Source organism: Furipterus horrens, unplaced genomic scaffold (assembly GCF_987537825.1).
Source record: "Furipterus horrens unplaced genomic scaffold, mFurHor1.1.pri manual_scaffold_3, whole genome shotgun sequence".
In the NCBI taxonomy this organism is placed as follows: domain Eukaryota; kingdom Metazoa; phylum Chordata; class Mammalia; order Chiroptera; family Furipteridae; genus Furipterus; species Furipterus horrens.
Genome location: NW_028327173.1, coordinates 31,518,068 through 31,537,942, shown reverse-complemented (window position 1 = coordinate 31,537,942; position 19,875 = coordinate 31,518,068). Strand labels below are relative to the sequence as shown.

The window sequence follows — 19,875 nt, the reverse complement described above, 5'->3', positions numbered from 1 at the left end:
GATAATGGAACCACCTCCTCCTCCCTGTCCCACCTCTGTCCATCCAGTCTACTCTCCTAGTTGTACTTGTGTGATCATTCAAGAGTTCTCCATTGCCCTCAAGACAGGATTCAAGTTCTTAAACTGGTCCTGCAAGTCCACCTTGATCTAGCCCCACCTATATCTTCGCTGCTCCTCCCGTGCCCATTTAACATGCCTCCCTCTACCAAACTCCTCCTGGTCTTTGCGCACATTGTTATTCCTTCTCCCTGGGATGTCCTCATCCCCTATCTCGGCCTCTGGACTCAGCGGAGGTCCTCTTCATTCAGGACGCCTTTTCTGATCAATACAGTCCTTGGCCGGCCCTGTGAGCACTCTACCAGATTGCCTGGTCTGGTACTCACCTCCCCGGGCCTCTGGATTCCTCTTCCCAACAGCACCAGCTCATGGTGAGCACTCCAGACTCCCTGCCATTTTGTGCCCAGCCCTGTGCTATCCACTAAGGATAATGATACACAGTAGTGTCTCTGCCATCAAGGAGAGCCAGTGTGCTGAGAGGCAGCCCCCACCCCCACCACCCCCACAGGTACCCAACACGTGGGGCAAGCTGACCACCTACTCCAAGGCTTAGAGGAAGGAGGGAAAGCCTTCTGGAAAAAGAGGAATTTAAGCTGGCCTCCAAGTATTTAAAGGTAGAGGAGCAGAAAGGGCATTCTCAGCAGAAGGAAGAAGCAAAAAGAGGAAGAATTGAAAGGACAATGTCTCTAACAAACTAGGACTCAGTCTAAGGAGAGGTGTGTTGGGGGGTGTGAAGCGCTGGGTCTGCAGGGCCCGCTGAGCAGCCTGTGCCCATCCTGTGTGTGATGGGAACCAGAGGAGGTCTGGGAGCAGGGCACTGACATGCTGGAGTCAGGCTCTGAAGGTCGAGGCTCCAACCCCATGCCCTAACAATGATGGCCAGAAAGTGCACAGAATAGAAACCATTTTTTGACTGTTAGTGGGCCTTACCCATGTGCTACCCACGGGCTGCCACATGGGGAGGGGGTCAGGGCAGAGACTGGGGACGAGACGAGGGAGCAAGGTCCAGACTCAGGGGGTCTTGGCTTCTTGGAGAGGTGAAGGGAAGGAAGCCTCTGCCCCAAGGTGAACATCTCCTCACAGGGTGGCAGCTGTGCCCTGACCAGGCTGGGTGCAGATTGAGTGGGTCCCTCCAGAGCCAGCTGGGAGGCTGGGCAGACAGCATTCAGAATGGCCGCTTTTCAGGGTTCATCAGTCGCTCCACCTCCCGCATCAACCGCAGACACAGCTCTTCTTGCCAGGGCAGAGCTACACACTGCACAGCCACAGGCAGCCCCACGCTCTTCTTCATGGCCTGGAAGGGACACAGGGAGGAGGATGGGAGGTGGTGAGGCAGGATCCCACTCTGGGTCCAGGAAGCACCCCAGCTAGAGAGGAAAGGCAGCACAGTGGGGCCAGGCTGCAGCCTTGCCAGGTCTTGCATTAAAAGGAGAGGCAAGGACTGCATGTGCTTATACCGTTTCCTCCATGGCAGCTTGAGTTAGGCTATGGTGAGTCCAGCGGAAGAGAGACCCAGAGGTGGCCAGGCCAGTGCCCATGACCTCACCTTCCACAGCGCCTTGTCCCAGATATCTCCAAAGTAGCCCCTGCAGTGCTCCATCTGGGCCTCATCTTCAGCGGTCACTGTGGTGACAGGAAGCACCCCCGCTGGGAAGTCCAGGCAGTTGTAGAGCATAGTGTAGCTGACGGCCCCTGAGACATAGCACAAGTGGCTGGAGCAGGCCCGGTGACTTTCAGTGCCAACTGTCCTGTCTGCACTTCTGTCTCCCACCCTGTGAAATGGCACCTGGTCTCCACAGATGGGGATAGGCTCTCTCCCAGGGCTGAGGCTTTTGTGAGGGACAAAACCCCCACCTGGAATTTTGTTCCTATTTTCTCGGCTTATCTAAATCCCACCTAGACTTCAAATACCACCTCCCAAAACCATAGACTCTGTAACTCAAGGTCTCCACCTTGAATAGTGGGGAGGAAAGGGAGCTCGTTCTCTCCCAGGGCACGCCACAAGACTCCCATCTCTCCAGCCAGGCAGACTGTGAGCTCCCCAAAAGCCAGATCCTATTCTACTTCCCAGCAGCCCCACCAGGCACAGGGCTGAATTCACAGAAGAGGAGGGATGGGTGGGGGCAGCAGGGGCATGGTAGGGCAGCAGGCCTCACCTGAGGCCCTGCCTGGGGCGTTCAAGTCCATAGCAGGGCCCAGCATGGGGGTGAGCAGCACATCCAGGTCCAGGGCTCTCCACTGGGCAATCACAGAGTTGCGGTACACCTGGGGAGGGCACCAGCAAGGGTGAAGCACTCAGACCCAGCCCTTAATGTGAACTCTCCAAAGCCAGCACCGTGTGTGTGGGGCTAGAGCCACCCCATCACCTGCCCAGGGGTCTAAACCGAGCCACAATGAGATGGAGGTCCTCAGGGCCCGTAGGCATGGCTGCTTTCAGGGCGAATCAATTTCTCCTCCTCCTGCATGAACTGTAGACACCATTCTTCCTGCCAGGGTGGCGAAGAGCATTGAGAGTAGGAGCCCCGGGCTGACCAAGCCCCCAAGGATGTACATTTGGGGAACTGAGGGTCAGAGAGCAGGGCCCAAGCAGGCCAGTCCAAGGAGGGGAAGCGGGAATGACAGGACGTTCCAGGAGACCAGTGGGACCGGTGCCCAAGAGACCCCACTGGCAGGTGCCCTCTCCACCCCCACCCCCACCCCACCCTCATCCAGACTAGGAGCTCTGGCCTCACCTCAATCTCGTGCTGCAGTTCCCAGAGCTTTCCAGTGGACCTGGCAGAGGGAGTGAGGTCACCAGCCATCATGGTCATAGCCATGGAGATTAGCAGTGTCAGAACCCTACTCTGAACACCTCCCAGATCTCATTCCTGCAGGGACCCTCCTCAACATTATGGAGGCTCTGAGAGGGAAGTAGTGCAGGGCCGAAGGTCAAGGCTCTACTGTCCCGTTGAGAAAATCAGGCCCCAAAAGGGACTTAGGCTGGGTCACTTAGTGACTCCACAGCAGAGCCAGGACCAGAGCCGGCCTGATTCCCAGTTACCCTTACGAGAGCACAGTGCTGTCAAAGGTCTGACATGCCTGGTGATGACAGAAGGAGCCAGTCCACAGGATGTCAGGCCTGAAAATGGGGCAACTTATGCTCTGCTTTTCCTGCTCGAGCCACTAAGGGGCAGGTAAGACTCAGTGCAGCTCAGTTCAGATCGCTAAGAGCAGCATCTCTCATGGGGTACCCCGTAACCCCCTCCCCCAGCCCCACAGAAACTCCTTCCTGGTCCTTGCCACCCATGCCCCAGTCAGGTCACCCTGCTACTCTCCACCACTCCCACACTGTTATCTCCCTCAGGCCCTTGCTTTCCAGCCAGACCTGGACTTTGCTAAGACAACTTCAAGGTCCCATCTGAAGGCCGCAGAGGGACCACATAATAGGCTCTAACTCGAGATCTCCAACTTGAATAGTGTTGGGGACAAAGAGCCCCCGTCCTCAGTACTAATCGAGTTGGAAATGTTAAGTAACAGAGTCGCCAGCCTGTCTGGGCCACTTCCAGCCTCAGAAGCTACTTCCCACCTCTTTTCCTGTCAGAAACCACTTAAATCCAGGTCAGGGGAAGAGAGAGGCAGGCAGCTGGGCAGGAAAATATTCTTACCGAGACTTCATGCCGCTGAGAAAGGCTGCCAGCCTTGGGAGCTGCAGAAGGACAGACACAGAGTCAGTGACTCAGCTTTGGGCCAAGTGCTGACAACAGTCCTCTGCAGGCCAAGCCACCATGCCTCCTCCCTCAGTCGCTCCCCTTACATCCCCAGCTGGCACCCCTTCCAGGATGCAGGCTGACTAAAGGGTAAAGGGCATGCGAGGAGCGGAAGAGTCTGGGTACGAGCTGAAGAGACCATGCCTGCCCAAACCATGAGAGGCTAAGGAGAAGCGGGAAGAGCCCCAGACACTCCCTCTCACCCACCCCACCCCTTCCACTCGCTATGCCCTCACCAGAGGCTTCAGCAGGAAAGCCAGCAGTCCTTTAAACCACCTAGGTAGCTTCAGAACCAGTATCAGGTCTCCCAAGCAGGGGTCCACAAAATCACCTTTGCTGGGAGACAAAGGGTCCAGTCTAGGCACTCCCACCCCAGACATCCCTCCCAGCTTACCCCTGCCCACTGCATCCCCCCATTTTCTACTCAGCAACCTTTGTCCACCTCCCTCCTCACCAGACTCCAGTAACCCCTGGTCTCTAATCCCTTCACCTGCCTCCTTTCAAATGTGTGGTTTGCTTCTGCTACTCCTTCAGAATGCCTGGGCTCTACCCCACCCCCAGTGGAGCTCCCCAAGGCAGGACTCCATGTCGCACTCGCTGGCAAACTCCACTCGGGGCAGTAAGGACTGAGGGCAACATTTCCCTGGCCAGAGCTTAATGCTGAGGGCACCCTATTGATGACACCAGCCCAGAGGCACCAGTGGGGCTATCCAGAGTGGGCCACCTATGATGCTTGTCTTGGGAGCTGTCCCTGGTTCTAGATCTCAGGAAAAGGTCCTGGACAGCCAGCCTGGGCCAGAGTGAGGTGTAGCACCTTCTACTGAAGCCTAGACCACACTCGGCTACTGGGGGAAGTCTAGTCAGCCCAGGCATGTCACCATGAGGCACCTGCACAGCCCTGTCCTCTGTCTCTCTCAATCTTTAAGGTCTGAAAACATTCAAGTGGAATGAGCTTCTCTAATTGTGAGCTCTGCAAAGTCCCTTAAAGCAGATCTGGTCCAACCCACCAACCTTACAAAAGAGAAAACTGAGGTCCTGCTTGAAAGGGAAAGACGTGGCTCAAGTCAGAAGAACCTGGAGTCGCAGCATGATGTCTAGACCCCTGCCCTCCTGCTTGATCCTGCCGTTGTCTCTCAATCTTTCCCAAACAAACAGGTAGTGCCCTTCCCATCTCCTACCTCCCAAAAAGCTCAGCTCAGGGCCAGGCCACAGATGCTCAATCCAGCCTCCCCTTGCACTGGCACCTTTCCAAAGTCTCCCTGGTAAGGTCTGTCCAGGCTCAACCTGCAGTTGGAGATGCAGCGTGGTCCTTGCCCAGGATGCTTAGTCCTATTTTGTGTTTAGCTGAGGCCTGTCCCCCATCTTCCCCCAGGTGGCCCGCCCTTGGGGGTCAAAGCACCCTGCTGCTTTCCCTGGGTCTACCCATGTCCTGCTCCCACCACAGACCCCAAAGCCCATCAATACTCACAAATTCTGTAGGAAGCTGCTGCCGCCATCACTGAATATCCCACCCATCGACAGGGTCTCCAGAGCATAGGGTATGTTCCTTGGCAGGAAGGGAATCAGCTGCAGAGATGGAAAGGTATAAGACTTCCATACCTAGGAACCCTGGGTCCCACCACCCCCATGCTGCCCACGTGGCCTTGAGAATGGGCTGGACCAACTCTGCCACAGAGTAGCTCTCACTAGAGCCACAAAGTTAGCCTTACTGGCCCATGAAAACTCCGTGGAGCCACACATAAACTTGTCTGAGATGAGCAGACCAAAACCTGCTCTCCTACCCCCTCAGGGCCCCGGGAACCTGTGGATAGGGGCACACCATTGTCTGTGGTTGAGGAAGCCCTCCAGCGCCACGCTCACACATCCCTAGCACAGGCTGAGTTCACCATCAATCATTTACCCCAATGCTCCTGATTAGCCCTCTATATTCTGACGCCACAGGGACACAGTTTCCATCCCCAACCACAAAGCAATCAGGGTGCAAGGATGCCAGGAGGGGATGGCGGCTATGGGTGCCAGGAAGGTTTCCCTAAAGGAAGGGCCATGCCACGCCACAACTTCTGGGCTCCTGCAGCCATACCGTGTGGCCTGCAGCCTCAAGCCTCTGCTTGGTCTCCAGCACGGCCCGCTTCATGGCTGGGGTGGGCATGGTATAGTTGTCCGTCTCATAATACCCCACACGCAGGGGCCGAGAGCTTGCATAGACCTGGGGACAAAACCCAAGAGTCAGAGTCTGGTCAGGAGAGGAGGCGAGTCAGGTCAGGAGCCAAGGCAGGGCTCCCAGAGTTTGGAAGCTACTCAGCTTCCACAGCTGCCAGGCTGCAGCCAGGATCCCCTGAAATTTGACTGCCAGCAAAGCTAGCCACTTTCACAATATGCCTTCATGATGGCCCCACAGGGCGGCAGAGCAGGTATGAAGATTTCTGTAAGAGGAAAGTAAGGCTTCAGATCTAGATAGGGAGATAGGCACACAGTGGGCTGAAACTGGCCCAAGGCCACCCAACGCAGAGTGACAATACTAGGACTCGAACCCATGCATCCTGTCTCCTGAGCCAAGGCTCTGCACTGCCTGTTTCAAGAATACGAGTCCTAAGTCCATGATAATTTGTCCCAGACCTCAGGACAAGGACCTCATTTCCACCTGTTCAATTAGAACATCCTCCTCTGCTGGGGCTGGGAAGCTCACCCCATCAGCCCAGATTTCCCACCTGCCAAGAAACACTGAGGCTGACTCTCCTGTCCAGGGGCCTTCAGGCTCTCCTAGGCAGCTGGGGCTGGGTGAGGGAGAAATGGAGCTTACTGTCTACATTAATGTGACTTTACTATCCACTGTCTGCGTCCATCTAACTTGATTAACCCTGACTGCTTTGTACATAAAGTACAAATAATTTTATTTTTCATTCTTTAAAAACCCATCAACTCTTCAATAGAAGTTATCAATTGAGTTTATACTCCAAGATTCCTTAAGTCTCTCACTTTAAAATCCTCACCTTGCTGTGTCCACCAATCCTAAACTATTATTACATCATGATCCTTACAAACCCCCAGGTTGAAATACCTGCCTTAAACCAGACTTTAAAATCTCAACAATATCTCTACTTTGCCCCGGTTCCTCCCATCCTCCACCACCACCCCTCCCCACCCTGGTGCTACTAAGGCTCTGTTGAGGCAGCATTCTCTCTTGACACAGAAATTAATAAACTCAGCTTGGTCTGATCAACAGGCTGTTCGGGTGGTATTCCGGGGAGCCAGCACTCAATTCTGTCCACAGATCCCAGCTTTCTCTGGCAAGGAGATAGCTCTGCCTTTAACTGTCCTAACTTACTCAGCCTACATGCCAAGCACCACAGTGAAGACTGGGGCTATGGGCACAAACATTGAAGAAAGGCTCCTATTTGCTGAGGGTCAAACACAGAGCAGGTGCAGAAGTTCTCTCTCAAGTTGTTCTCAGGGCTGGGAAGCAGTTCCTTGGTCATAGCAGCAGAGGCCAGAGCTAGAAGGCAGGGCCTGTCCTCAGCAGAGATTCCCAGCTGCCAGTCTGAGATTTCTAAGTGCAGGTAAGGGTTCCATCTGGTGGTTGTCTTGGGAGCAGCAGCTGATCCTGGTCTCAGGGCGCTGGGGGTGGTTTTCAGGAGACGGGGCCTCCAAGGCCTGCCCACACTGCCTGGGGGCTGCTTTCTGGGCTCAGGAGCACCAGTCATACTGAACCACCCCCCATGCCCACTCCTACTCCTGCTCACCTCCTCCTTGAAGGGCAGTGGGGGCACGGTGGGGTCCAAGCGGAACATGTCCTCACACAGCAGTGCTCGCAGGCACAGTGCCAGGCTCTCGACGTCCCGGGCCATGGGGCCAACTGAGAGCTGTACTGTCGGGGTGGGAAGGGAGGCAAGAGAGGTCACTCGGCCCCAGTGGGCTCTGGGGTTGTGTCCAAGCAAGGGCTGGGCCAAGGAGTGTGGGCAGAGACAAGGAGGTCAGAACTCAGACCTAGAGTGGATGGGGGGCCAAACTCTTCCCCCAGGAGAGGCAGGGGAGAAGTGGATCAGGCAGAACCCATCCCCCACCAGGGGAGGGACACTAAGGGAACCGCAAACCTCACCTGCCACTTGTCCATAGATACAGCCCTTCAAGCCAATCTTGCTGAATAAGAAACACAAAATGTTGGAAACAGGAAATAGCCAACCTCTCCCCTACTCCACACCCATATAGCAGCTTGGAATCCTTGCCACTTGGAAACTAGGAACCAGGACTAGTGGTGCTGTGACACATCCTCCCAGTGAGGGAACCCCTGCCTGCAGCCCAGAGAGGTGGAAAGCTAGGCCCAGGTCACACAGCAAGGGGCCCAGGAGCTTCCCCCACCCATCTCCTACACCATACCCCACTCACTTCCTACACCATACCTGAGGCGGTTCGCTGTGGGCTTGAGACCGCAGATGCCACAGAATGAGGAAGGAAAGCGGATGCTGCCCCCAATGTCAGTGCCTAAGCCCAGGAGAGAGCCTCCAGCTCCAATGAGGGCCCCTTCACCCCCCGAGGAGCCACCTGGGCTCTTGGAGGGGCTCCATGGGTTTGTCGTCTGGCCAAAGAGGGGGTTACTGCAGTCATAGCTGGAGGAAGCAGGAACGGGTCAGCCATGTCACAGCGGCACGGGTGACCCTGCCTCTGCCCCACACAGGAGACCCAACCTGAACATGGACTGGGGGACGTTGGTATGCACGAAGGGCACAGCACCCTGCAGCTTCAGCACCTGCACCACCACGCTGTCACACTCCGCTGGCACACCCTCATTGATGCTCAAGCCCAGGGTCGAGTCCTGGCCCTAGAAGGATAGACGGCCACCGAGGAGGACATGACTGATGAGTCGGGGCCCTTCAGCAGTGCAGGGTCCGTTCCCACTACCCTCGCACAGGCCAAGGCAAGGCACCCCACGGTGCCTACTCAAGGCCTCTGAGACCTGATTCTTCCAGGGAGCCAAGGGTAACCCGGGCCACAGAGCTGGCTGGCAGAGATGGGGGATGCTGAGGCCTGATACTGAGGCAGAGCTCACCTTGTAGCTGAAGCACTCCTTGAGGCTCACAGGGACACCATACAGCAGGCCCTGCCTTGGGGCCTGGGACAGCTGAGTCTCACAGTCTGCCAGGTAGGTGGTCACACAGTTGGTCCCTTTGTTCACTTCCCAGGCCTAGGGGAGGGAGAAATGAACATGAGGCAGAGTGAATCTGGCCTTTTTTATACAAAAAACAAATTGTGGTAAAATATACATAACATAAAACTAGTCTTTTGAAGTATACGCAGGGAAAGGGTAGTCAGCAGCATGGCCCAATGCACAGAGGATAATCCAGGGCTCAGCACCCACCTCACTGGGGACATCTGGTCCCCACCTCAGCCTGGCTGTCTGTGACCTTCAACCCCAAGATGAAGAGAGAGTGTAGTCACAAAGCCAAGGCACAAGAGGCACTCAAAGGAGTGAGATACTGGCACCAGAAGCCCCCCGGGAGGGAATGAGTTGGGAGGAGGATGACCCTTGGCCACTCTCCTCCTCCTTCAAGCCACATCTCTTCCCAGTGAGGCAGACAAGAACCAGACAGGGGCAGATCACTGTCTCAGATCACACTGTCAGCAAAGAGCAGGAGTAGACCCAAGCTCCAGCCTCCTGGAGCCCAGCCCACTCTCGTCTGGCTCAGGCCCGACGCACATCTGCCCCAAGAACTGTACCCTCTCCCAGGAACTCTTGAATCTGATAATTAAGTGGCGTGGAGGAGTGACCAACTCACAGTAAAGGGGGTGGGGCTTGACTGAAAGTAATGACCCACTCATAGTGGCTGCATGCCACTAGGCCTTGCTAAAACCCTCACACCACTAAAACCCTCACACCACATTCAACAGGACCCTACAGGAAGGGAAGACCAGGGAAGAATGAAGTACAGCTTTCAGTAAACACTCCTTTTCCTGTGAAACCCCTGAGATGAGTGTAGGTCTTGTTGTCACACTCAGGCTTATGAAATCTCTCTCCACGCTACCTAAGGCAGGAAGGTAGGAGGCCAGTTTATAACCAGAATGCTTTCCTGTGAACTCTTTCAAGAAATCATACACAAGTCACACTCATAACGTATTTCAAACATATTTCTTGGGCCCTTACAATATAAAAGATACAGTGTCAAGCACTAAGGTGCAAAGATTAATAAGACAAGTTCTGTCCCCCCAAAAGCTCACATTTGACATGGGAAAGAGAAAGACAAGGCAGGCCCTATAATGCGATGAAAAATGTACTAACTCAGGCTGGGAGGGGAGGAGGATGAGGGAGAAGAGGGGGTTTCTTCTCTGAGCCCTGAAGGCTCAGCTGGGGGGAGGGGGGGAGGACTATAGTACCAAGCAGGGCAAAGAAGAGGGAGAAGAGCCTTCCAGAATAAAAGAACCTCACCCGAGCCAGCACAGAGCATGGCAGGCCCTGGGTGCCAGGGAACTGCCAACAGCTGAGCTACTACTGAAGCCCCAAGCTCCCAAAGGCCTTGGCCAGAGAGGATGCTGGAGACGGAGGAGAAACAGATGGGTAGAGACCTGAAAAGGATGTGGCCAGGAGGCTGGCTCTTGATCATGAAGGGAGATAGTGGTGGAGGACCAAAGGAGATGAAGAGGGGTGAGGATGAGGGGACGGACTAAAGAGAGCCATAGAAACAGAACAGACTAGACTTGGTGACCAATGGGGTGGAGGCAGGAGGGAGAGGGAAATCTGGGCTGAAAGCCAGGTTTCCGCCTAAGACAACATGCTCAGTGTCCTCCTCCCACCCCTACACACAGACTCAATCTCTCTCTCTTCTCTCTCTCTCACATCCAGACACACACACAAACAACACGCACCTCTGCAGCTCTGGCTTCTTTCCTTCCTGGTAGCCCCTGGCACTGTGGTCCCACCATGGCCCTCAGCAGGATGAACTCCAGGCCAGGTTTTCCCCACAGCCTGTGCAGGAGAGCACATAGGAAGACGCTGCCAAGATCAGTGTCTGGCCTTACCTTTCCCATATAGGTGAAGAGGGCAGCCTCCGGGGACAGCTCCCCACTGTGTAACTTGTGCACCAGTTGAGGCAGGGTCAGGGCCAGCAACGCCTCTGAGTCCAGGTCAGGGTTCTGGGGAGACATCTCAGATCAGTCCCCCCCACTCCTGCAGCAGACACCTGTGGCCCATGTTCTTTGCGTCCCCACACCTACTACGCAGATGCTCACTGTCATATGCCAATCCATGATAGACATGCCCATCTGCAAACCTGACACTGTGACCGAGTCAGGGCAAGCCCTTGCCACCTTAGACAGTGCAGATATCTCTTCAAGAAGCTTCCTAGAGGGGACACCCAGGGAGAAGCCATGTTCAGGATGATTTTTAAAAAATAAATTAGAATTTATTAAAATTAAAAAGCTAGGCTCTGTGAAAGATGAAATGACAAAGTGTACACTGGAGAGAAATATTTGCAAACCACATATTCAAACAAGGGGTAGTGTCTGAATGTACAGAAACCCTCAAAATGAAACAGTGAAAACAACCCAATTACAAAATAGGCAAAAGACACAAACAGGCATTTCATTGAAGAGAATATATAGATGGCAAATAAACAGATGAAAAAATAAAAATCACTGAGATATTAAGACACACATACCAGAACACCTTAAACTAAATATGTAAGAACAGTCCCAAGTGCTGGTGAGGCTGTGAAGACACCAGTCACTCGTGCACCAATGGCGGTGAGAGGAAAAGGTACAGGCGCTCTAGAAAACAGCATGGTGACTTCAAAAACCAAACAACAATAACAAAAACCTGCGATTATTACACATCCCAGCAACTCAACCCCAGGATATTCATCCCAGAGAAATGAAAACTTGTGCCTGAAAGGGTATTCAGAAATTGCATATTACAAAGAAAGGTCTGACTGGCCTGGCTCCAGGAGACTTCTGAACCTTTGGAATGTTCTGGCCCAGGCTGATGATTACACCATTACAGACCACCACCATCAACGGCTGCCTACGTGTGCCAGGCACCATGCTGGTGTGCTCTGTGGTTGGTAGAAATCTATTACCATTCTCCTTGTACAGTGAAGAAAGTAAGGTCCAGAGAGGGGAAGTGCCTTGCTTGAGACCATGTAGGCAAACTCTAGTTCTCTGCCCACTCAGCACAGGCTGCCCACTGGCTGTCCACCTGCACCTGACCACCCAACCACTAACAAGGGAGGGGGGCAACAAGAAGATCCCACCCTGGGTGGTTAGGCTGCAGCTGAAGGCCACCTACAAAGGAGGATTTTTTTTCATTATTCCACAGATATGGTGCCTATTCTGTAGCAGGTACCACACAATAATCATGGGGCTTTACAGCTGTGAACAAAAAAGACATACCTTCTTGGGGAGGTTTACACAGGTACAGATTAGTAGTGAGCAGATAATAAGTAAACAAATAAGAATTTTAGATGGTGATAAATAACGTAAGGAAAATAAAACTGGGTAAGGGAAATGGGCAGCATACAGGTAAAGGGTGGTCAGGGAAGAGCTCTCTGAAAGAGAGACATTTGATCAGACACCACCGCCAGGTCTCAAAGGCACCCAGAGTCCCTGGGATCAGCCCCTACCTGCAAATACCCATTGGCTTCCTCCTCGGGATACTGGGCTGATTAGTAAACTGGGCCAGAGGCGATCTGAGTCACAGCCACCAGTTCGCCAGGTGCCTCCTTGTTGCCAAATCCAACAGAAACTTGACTTTGTTTCTTTTGCTCCATGTCTCACTGACCCTACATCAGCTTTCTTCAATTTCCTCCTGGGCCTGGAAATACCACCCTCCCTGACTTTCCTCCTGCCTTTCAGCTACTTCTGTCATCCACTCATTCAGTCAGTCAAACATTTCCTGAGCATCCACTATGTGTCAAGGACTATGTTAGGGACTACGAATTTAGAAGTAACCAAGACATGCAAGTCCCTGCTTTCAGAGAGCTTACATTCAAGAAAACAAACACATCAATAAATAATGAACAGACCATGGTAAGTGTGAGAAAGCAAACAAAGAGTGTTGTGGTAGAAATAAACAGAGAACTGACCCAGATGCTATGGGCAGACCTCTCCTAGGAGGTGACATTTCAGCTGTAATTTGAAGGATGAGAAGGAGCCAGACAGTAGAGAGAGACAGAGGTTCTTTGAGTTTCCCTCTGGGCACCTCTTCTTCCCTCTCTGATGCTGGGAGAAGTCATTCTTTCTGGCGGCCTCCCCTCCAGGTTCTCCACCTACCCAATGGCCTCCTGACCCTCCAACCAGCCTGACCCAACTGAGCTTAACTTCATTCCAAAGGCTTAACTTCTTTGTTGGTAAACAGCTTTATTAGTTCAAATCAAGACACCACACTAGCACATCATGATGATGCAGCACTTACCTCTTCCCTGGATATTTCTTTAAAAATATACAAAATGAGCCCTGGCTGGTGTGGCTCAGTAGATTACCAACCTGCAAACCAAAGGGTCGCTGGTTCAATTCCCAGTCAGGGCACATGCCTGGGTTACTGGCCAGGTCCCTAGTTGGGGGCACACGAGGCAACCACACATTGATGTTTCTCTCCCTCTCTTTCTCCCTCCCTTCCAGTCTCTCTAAAAATAAATAATCTTTAAAATATATACATACAAAATGAGAAGTGAACATTCCCCCAACTCTGTGACCAGACTGCCCAGTCCCTCTTCGGAAAAAAAAAAAAAAGTTAACAGTTTCTGATGAAATCTTAACAGAAAAAAAAAGTTTGTGAAAAACCCACAATGTATATAATTGTTGACATATATTCTACTTTTTCACAAATGGATTATACTATATACACAGTATTACACCTTGCCTTTCTCACCTCACAATGAAAATAGCAAGATTGTTTTTCCCCGATTATGTAAATATGTGGTCCTTTTTTTTTTTTTAAATGCCTAACAGTATGGAAAGAGTAAAAATCACCAGAGGGCCCACCACACTGGACAATTACCACTGACAGTCTGGTCACCACCATTTCCTGCCTGGCTACAAGGTGCCCACAAACCCATAAAGGTCCTGTGCATCTCAACTAGAAGCTATCAGCAAGCTCTCCTCCATTCTCGGCATAAATTTTTAATTCTTTCCTAATGTTCTTCCATGTTGAAAGTTGATGACACCGCTGTTAGCGGCTATTTTAAAGTCTTCAACTAGTTATCAGGAAGCTGAGACATTTTCTCCTTCATAACACACCAAAAGGAAGTCTGCACCTCCAGGAGACTTGGGGAAAATTAACTTTGTACAGAGAATGCAGGAAAGGGTACAGATAACTTCAAAATGAGTGTGTGGCCACTCTGTATGCATACTTTTTCAAGGGAAGGATACTATAGCTATGATTGAATCTGTGGACCAAAAAAAGGGTTCTATGGAACAGAACCTCAGAGGGTGAGCTAATCATAAATTCCTAACTGGGCAGGTCATGGTGGGTAGTCATTCCCTAGGCCTATATAATTTCTTTAGTGAAAGGTTTTAAGCCAGTCTGTCCACAGTTCTTCTGCATCTAGGTTAACACACCTTTGAAATGCCGAAAGTAATACCACTGGAAGGGAGTATTAACTCTCAAGAGAGCATATAATCTTATTAACTGTCCTGTAATCCAATCCCTGCCTTGCTTTCTCCAACCATCCTATGTCCCTCCTTAATTTCAAATGCATAAAAGGAGCTACAAACCTTTTAGTCTCTGGAGCAGCCATTTTCAACTGCTGTGTCGCAAGAATTTTTTAAAATCTGAAATAATTGACTGTTTAGTCAGGAGCACTAACTCTTTTCCCTTAGATTGTCAAATTAAAAAATGACAACAGCCAACAAATAATAGCCATCCAGTGTGAATGCCCTGTCTTGAACCATAAATATATAGGTCATGTGATAGAATTGCATCTTACTGGTCACATCACATAATAAGAGTGTGTCTGATTGGTTAATTCTCGGTACCAGAAATTTTTATAGCCCTGGCCTGGTAGCTCATTTGGTTAGAGCATCCTCTGATTCACCAAGTTTGCAGGTTTGATCCCCAGTGTGGGCACATACAAGAATCAACCAATGATTGCATAAATAAGTGAAACAACAAATCGATGTTTCTCTCTCAAATCAATAAATTTTAAAAATATATTTATTGATTATGCTATTACAATTGTCCCAATTTTTCCCCTTTGCTCCCCTCCACCTGGTACCCTCATTCCCTCCAGGAATCCCCCACTCTTAGTTCATGTCCATGGTCATGCATGTAAGTTCTTTGGCTACTCCACTGCCTATACTGTTCTTAGCGCCCCCCTGTCTATTCCATACCCACCAATTTGTGTTTCTTAATCTCTGTACCTTTCCCCCCGATTTTCCCCCTTTGCCCTCCCAATTGATAACCCTCCAAATGATCTCCATATCTATGGTTCTGTTCCTGTTCTGCTTGTTTGCTTAGTTTGTTATTGGATTTAATTATTGATAGCTGTGATTTTATTGCCATTTTAATGTTAATCTTTTTTATCTTCTTTTTCTTATATAATTCCCTTTAGCGTTTCATATAATAATGGCTTGGTGCTGATGAACTCCTTTAGTTTTTTCTTGTCTGGGAAGCACTTTATCTGCCCTTCAATTCTAATTGATGGCTTTGCTGGATACAGTAATCTAGGTTATAGGTCCTTGCTTTTCATCACATTGAATACTTCTTGCCAGTCTCTTCTAGCCTGCAAAGTTTCTTTTGAGAAATCAGCTGATAGTCTTATGGAAATTCTTTTGTAGGTAACTCTCTGCTTTTCTCTTGCTGCTTTTAAGATTCTCTCTTTATCTTTAATCTTTGGCATTTTCTTTTTTTTTTTTAAAGATTTTATTTATTTATTTTTAGAGAGGGAGAGAAACATCAATGTGTGGTTGCCTCTCATGCGCCCCCAACTGGGGACCTGGACAGCAACCCAGGCATGTGCCCTGACTGAGCCAAGCAGAGGGGGTCTTAGAGTCAGGGAGGTTCAGGCTGGGGCTAAGTTCAGCCTATCTCCTACCTGCCCTTAAGACCTACAAAACTATTGTCATCAAGATCCCAACCCTTTGCTCCTAGACTCCTGAGGTAACTCTCCCTTTCTTCTTCAGTCTTGGCAAAACCAAACGATAATTTCCTGGCTTCCCCTCCTGGAAGAGCCAAGCTTTGGGGTTCTGAGGCCAAGCTCTCTTGCCCCAGGGAGGATGTGTAAACAGCTCTTTGTATTTCAGAGCCAAAGTTTCTGCCCTGGAGGATCCCATTCTTAAAATTAATGAAAGGTGGTAGTTCCAGAGGGAAACTAGATACTGATTTTCATGTCAGGGTGACCGAGGCCAGGATCCTCACCTCCACGCACATGTATTTTCATTTGCCTAGGTCACCCTTATCTGAGAGAATTCTTTCTGCATAACCATTACACAGCTCAGACTGGCCGGGTGCCACCTTTGTTAACTTCATGTATATATACGAGCCCCATGCAGTTCAAGCTACGCAGATGATTTTAGCTCCCATGGCTACCATCCTTGCCTGCCACCGCAGGATGAGAGTGAAGGGGGATGATCCCTTGGCCCCTGTTCTCATTCGCCACCACAAGAATTGAAAGGCAGATCCTGTTGTTCCTGTTCTCGCCCCCAGAAGCCAGATTAAACTGGTATTAATTCCCTCTCCAATGCTCCACTGTCATTTTTCCGTCTCACCAAATCCAAAGTAAACCTGGCTGGAGATGAACTCCTGTGCTTGCCACACTGATGCTTGCAGCTGAAGTGAGAGAAGACCCGCCTTTCTTCCACCCACACTCCTGCCAGAAGGTGGGTTTCTTGCAACTGGGAGTTCTACAGGCAGAAACTGTGGGTGGATTCCTGCAGCTGTCCCACACAGTGTTTGGAGCTGGCAGAACTCTACTGGCTACCTTGGGAGCAGTTGAGTAGATCCCTAAGTGGGGCACCTATGAGTTCAGGCAGAGAAGGACTGCACTGTGAAGAACCTGTGCTCAAGTAGGGGAAGTAACCAGTTTGGATTCAACAGCAGGGCCTCCCAATCTGGGCAGAGGGAACCCTAAAAATTGACTGACTGTAGACTTTTTAGCCAGCTTTATGAGGGAAGGCTGGAACCAAATACATTTTGATTTAATAAATAAATACATATATATGCTGGCCCAAGAATGGTATAGGAGTAAATTCATCCCATTACATCTAGCCATCCCCCTGGCTGGTTTGGCTCAGTGGATTGAGTGTCGGCCTGCGAGCTAAGTGTCGCTGGTTCGATCTTCCAGTCAGGGCACATCAGAGAAGGAAAACTCTGACTCCAAAAAACCTCCGCTGCCTTGCGGCATACCTCTTCAGGGGAAAGGCTAGGGGAGTAAACCCCGACAGAAAATCCGGAGCCGGAGTCCCTAAGGCGGTTTGACGTTGTAGTCAACACCGGCAACTCCTGCAGCGCACCTGAAGCCAAGCTGTATTGACTCCGTCTTTCCCTTGGACCCTTCAGCTGCGAAGAGAGGGGGGGTCTGCTGCATGGGCAACAGCAGACCCTCCATATCACCCTGCCCAGGCTCTGTAGCTTCAGCTTCACTGGAGAGGACACTCCAGCGTCATCGCAAGATGTCGATTCAACACGGGAGGAGACAGATACCGTGTCACTCCTGAGTCGGACTGCACAGCCATTCTCGGCGATGCAGATAGACTCTTAAGAAGCTACACCATCGTCTCTCGAGACGGACGGCTGCCGACGACATCTAGCCAAAACCTCACCACAATCAAGGCCACACCCTGGGCCTGGCTGGCATCCAAGGTCTAGTCTCCTTTCCTAATATATCTCCACTGCTCCTCTCCACTGGAATGAGGCTGGACAGTCCCACTGGGTATCTAGGTTGTAGTTCCAGCTCAACCCCAACTCAAAAATCACTTGCTGCATCTGAGCATCTGTTAGGAGAAATTTTCTGTGACTCCCTCCCAGTCTCCCACCTAGGCACACCCTCCTGCCTCCCGTTGTCTCCATCACCTGGACCACCTTCTTACCTGTCAGATAGAGTCCTATCAAAACACATACCCTCACAAACACTTGTGGCAATTCATTTCTCCCTCAGCACATAAAACAACTACCACAGTTCAGCATTTTGACTTCTGACTAGGGCTGGCATCTCATATACCTGGAGAGAAAGTCCCCTCTTTTAGGTCCCTCCTCTGCCCACTACACACATTGAGCTGATCTAGAAGGAGAAACCCTTGTTGACAGATCACCGAGGGAAGGTCTGTAACTAAACCTGCTCATAAAAGAGGATTGTCAGGAGTTGGCCATGACACCCTGAGCTGGTGAGACTCCCTTTTCAGCCTAGCTCTGCCAGTAACTCCCTGTGCATTTGGGCAAGTCTCTCTCTGGCCCCTCTTAGGCTCCTCGCACACAAACCAATGAGTTTGAACTGTAAGCTCTCCAGATTACCTTGGACATCACTTGGTGAATCCAAAGTCCTAACCCTAAGCATCCTATTAGTTCTCACGCCTGCGTTTTAGTGTTCTAATAGTCAGTGATCTTGAGATTCATTGGCATGGAGCAGAGCTCCTCTTTTCTTTCTCTTTCCTTTTTTTTTTTTAAATAGTCACCTGAGGATATGTTTTCACTGATTTTTAGCAGAAGAGGGAGGGAGAGAGTGAGAAAGAGAGCGAGAGCAAGGAGAGAGAGAGAGAGAGAGAGAGAGAGAGAGAGAGAGAGAGAGAGAGAGAGAGAGAGAGAGAAATCGATGTTGCCTCCTATATGCGCCCCCACCGGGGATAGAACCTGCATCTTAGGCATGTGCCCTGACCAGAATCGAACCTGCAACCTTTTGGTGCACTGGACGACGCTCCAGCCAACTGAACCACACGGCCAGGGCCAAAGGTCCTCTTCTGAGCCAGTGCCCATGGCCTTCTAAGACCTAACCTGTCTCTTTCGTTTCCCTTCCTCCTCTTGGCCCCACCTGGCTCAGAAAGAGTACCGAATGCCTTTGGGCAAGAAGGGATTCCGAAAGTTACAAACCTGCGCTGCCCACACACCTGCGCTGCCCGTCACATGACCCCCTGCGTCCTGCAGCGGGAAGTGCTGCTGGGGGTACTCCCCGCCGGTGTCCCTATATCCCGACCCCAACCGTCACCTGGAGCCGGAAGCGCTGCACTGCCTTGTCCATGCTTTCCAGGGCCACTTGCTGTTTCTGTCGCGCCCGGGCTGCCGCACCCCGCGCCTTCCGACGACCAGACCAGCGCAAGGCCACAGCCGCAGCCACGAAGCAGCAGGCCAGGGCAGCTCCGGAGGCACCGGAGAGCGTAGCCCACAGTTCGTTCAGCACCATGATCTCCTGCTGCCGAGAGCTGCTGAGACCCAAGAAGAACCAGCCCTCGTGGATTCTGCCGCAAAACCCGGCCTGGATCTGCCTGCGCCGGAGGAGCGGGAGGAGAGCTGCGCTGCTGCAGGCCTGCCAGGGAGCGCGCTGTTGCCAGGCAGCAGGCCGGCGGTGCGCAACGGTCAAGGTCTGGCCCAGGTGCACGGCTGCCTTGCTGGAGTCGCTCCCCGAGTCCTCGTGCGCTGGGTCAGGCTGAGCTGGAGGACCGGGAGGGGCAACCGCTTCCTGTGGGCGTCCTCAGAAGCACGAGCGTTAGCAGCGGCAGCGCCGAGGCTCTGCCCGGCCTCAGCCCCGCGCACCCCAGAGGCCCAACTCCCGGAAGACGAGGACAGCCGGTGACCCTGCGGGAAAGGCCAGACAAGAGGACCGGGAGGAGACACAGACTGGGCTCGCGGACCTGATCAGTCGCCGCAAACGGTTTAGCAGCATCTTTCCTGGAGAATCTTGCGTCAGGGCCGGTACCACAGGACACCCCCCCCGACCCCCCGCGCGCGCGAGGCTTGGAGGGTGGGCAGCCCTGGGACCCGCTCTGAAAGTTCCTCTGGGATGCCCACCTGCGGGCCCCTCCCCTTTATCCAACCCTGGGATCCCATGTTTCTGGCCCTGGGCTCTTCATGGACAAACCAACCATCACTTGTCCTTCTGCTTAGCCACCCCGCAAACTGACTTTCCCGTCATCTTTTTCCAGTCCTGGGCCCTCTTGGAGT

At 51.9% G+C, this 19,875-nt stretch overlaps 1 protein-coding gene across 2 annotated transcripts; it reads right to left on the bottom strand.

Annotated features, from left to right (window-relative positions):
* Window positions 1–944: 944 nt before the first annotated feature.
* Window positions 945–19,295, bottom strand: LOC150014833 (fatty-acid amide hydrolase 1). Of its 2 annotated transcripts, XM_090269398.1 has the most exons (15): window positions 18,923–19,295; window positions 10,812–10,925; window positions 8,848–8,982; window positions 8,486–8,619; window positions 8,201–8,407; window positions 7,900–7,940; window positions 7,544–7,668; window positions 5,884–6,009; window positions 5,272–5,369; window positions 4,040–4,139; window positions 3,702–3,742; window positions 2,790–2,829; window positions 2,214–2,322; window positions 1,604–1,749; window positions 945–1,351 (listed from the first exon to the last, which is right to left on the bottom strand). In XM_090269398.1, the coding sequence occupies exons 1-15, from the start codon at window positions 19,115–19,117 to the stop codon at window positions 1,223–1,225; spliced, it is 1,740 nt and encodes a 579-aa protein (XP_090125524.1). In that variant the 5' UTR covers window positions 19,118–19,295; the 3' UTR covers window positions 945–1,222. The 2 variants fall into 2 exon arrangements, with proteins under 2 accessions (XP_090125524.1, XP_090125525.1); XM_090269399.1 differs by lacking the exon at window positions 5,884–6,009.
* Between the last annotated feature and the right edge of the window lie 580 nt (window positions 19,296–19,875).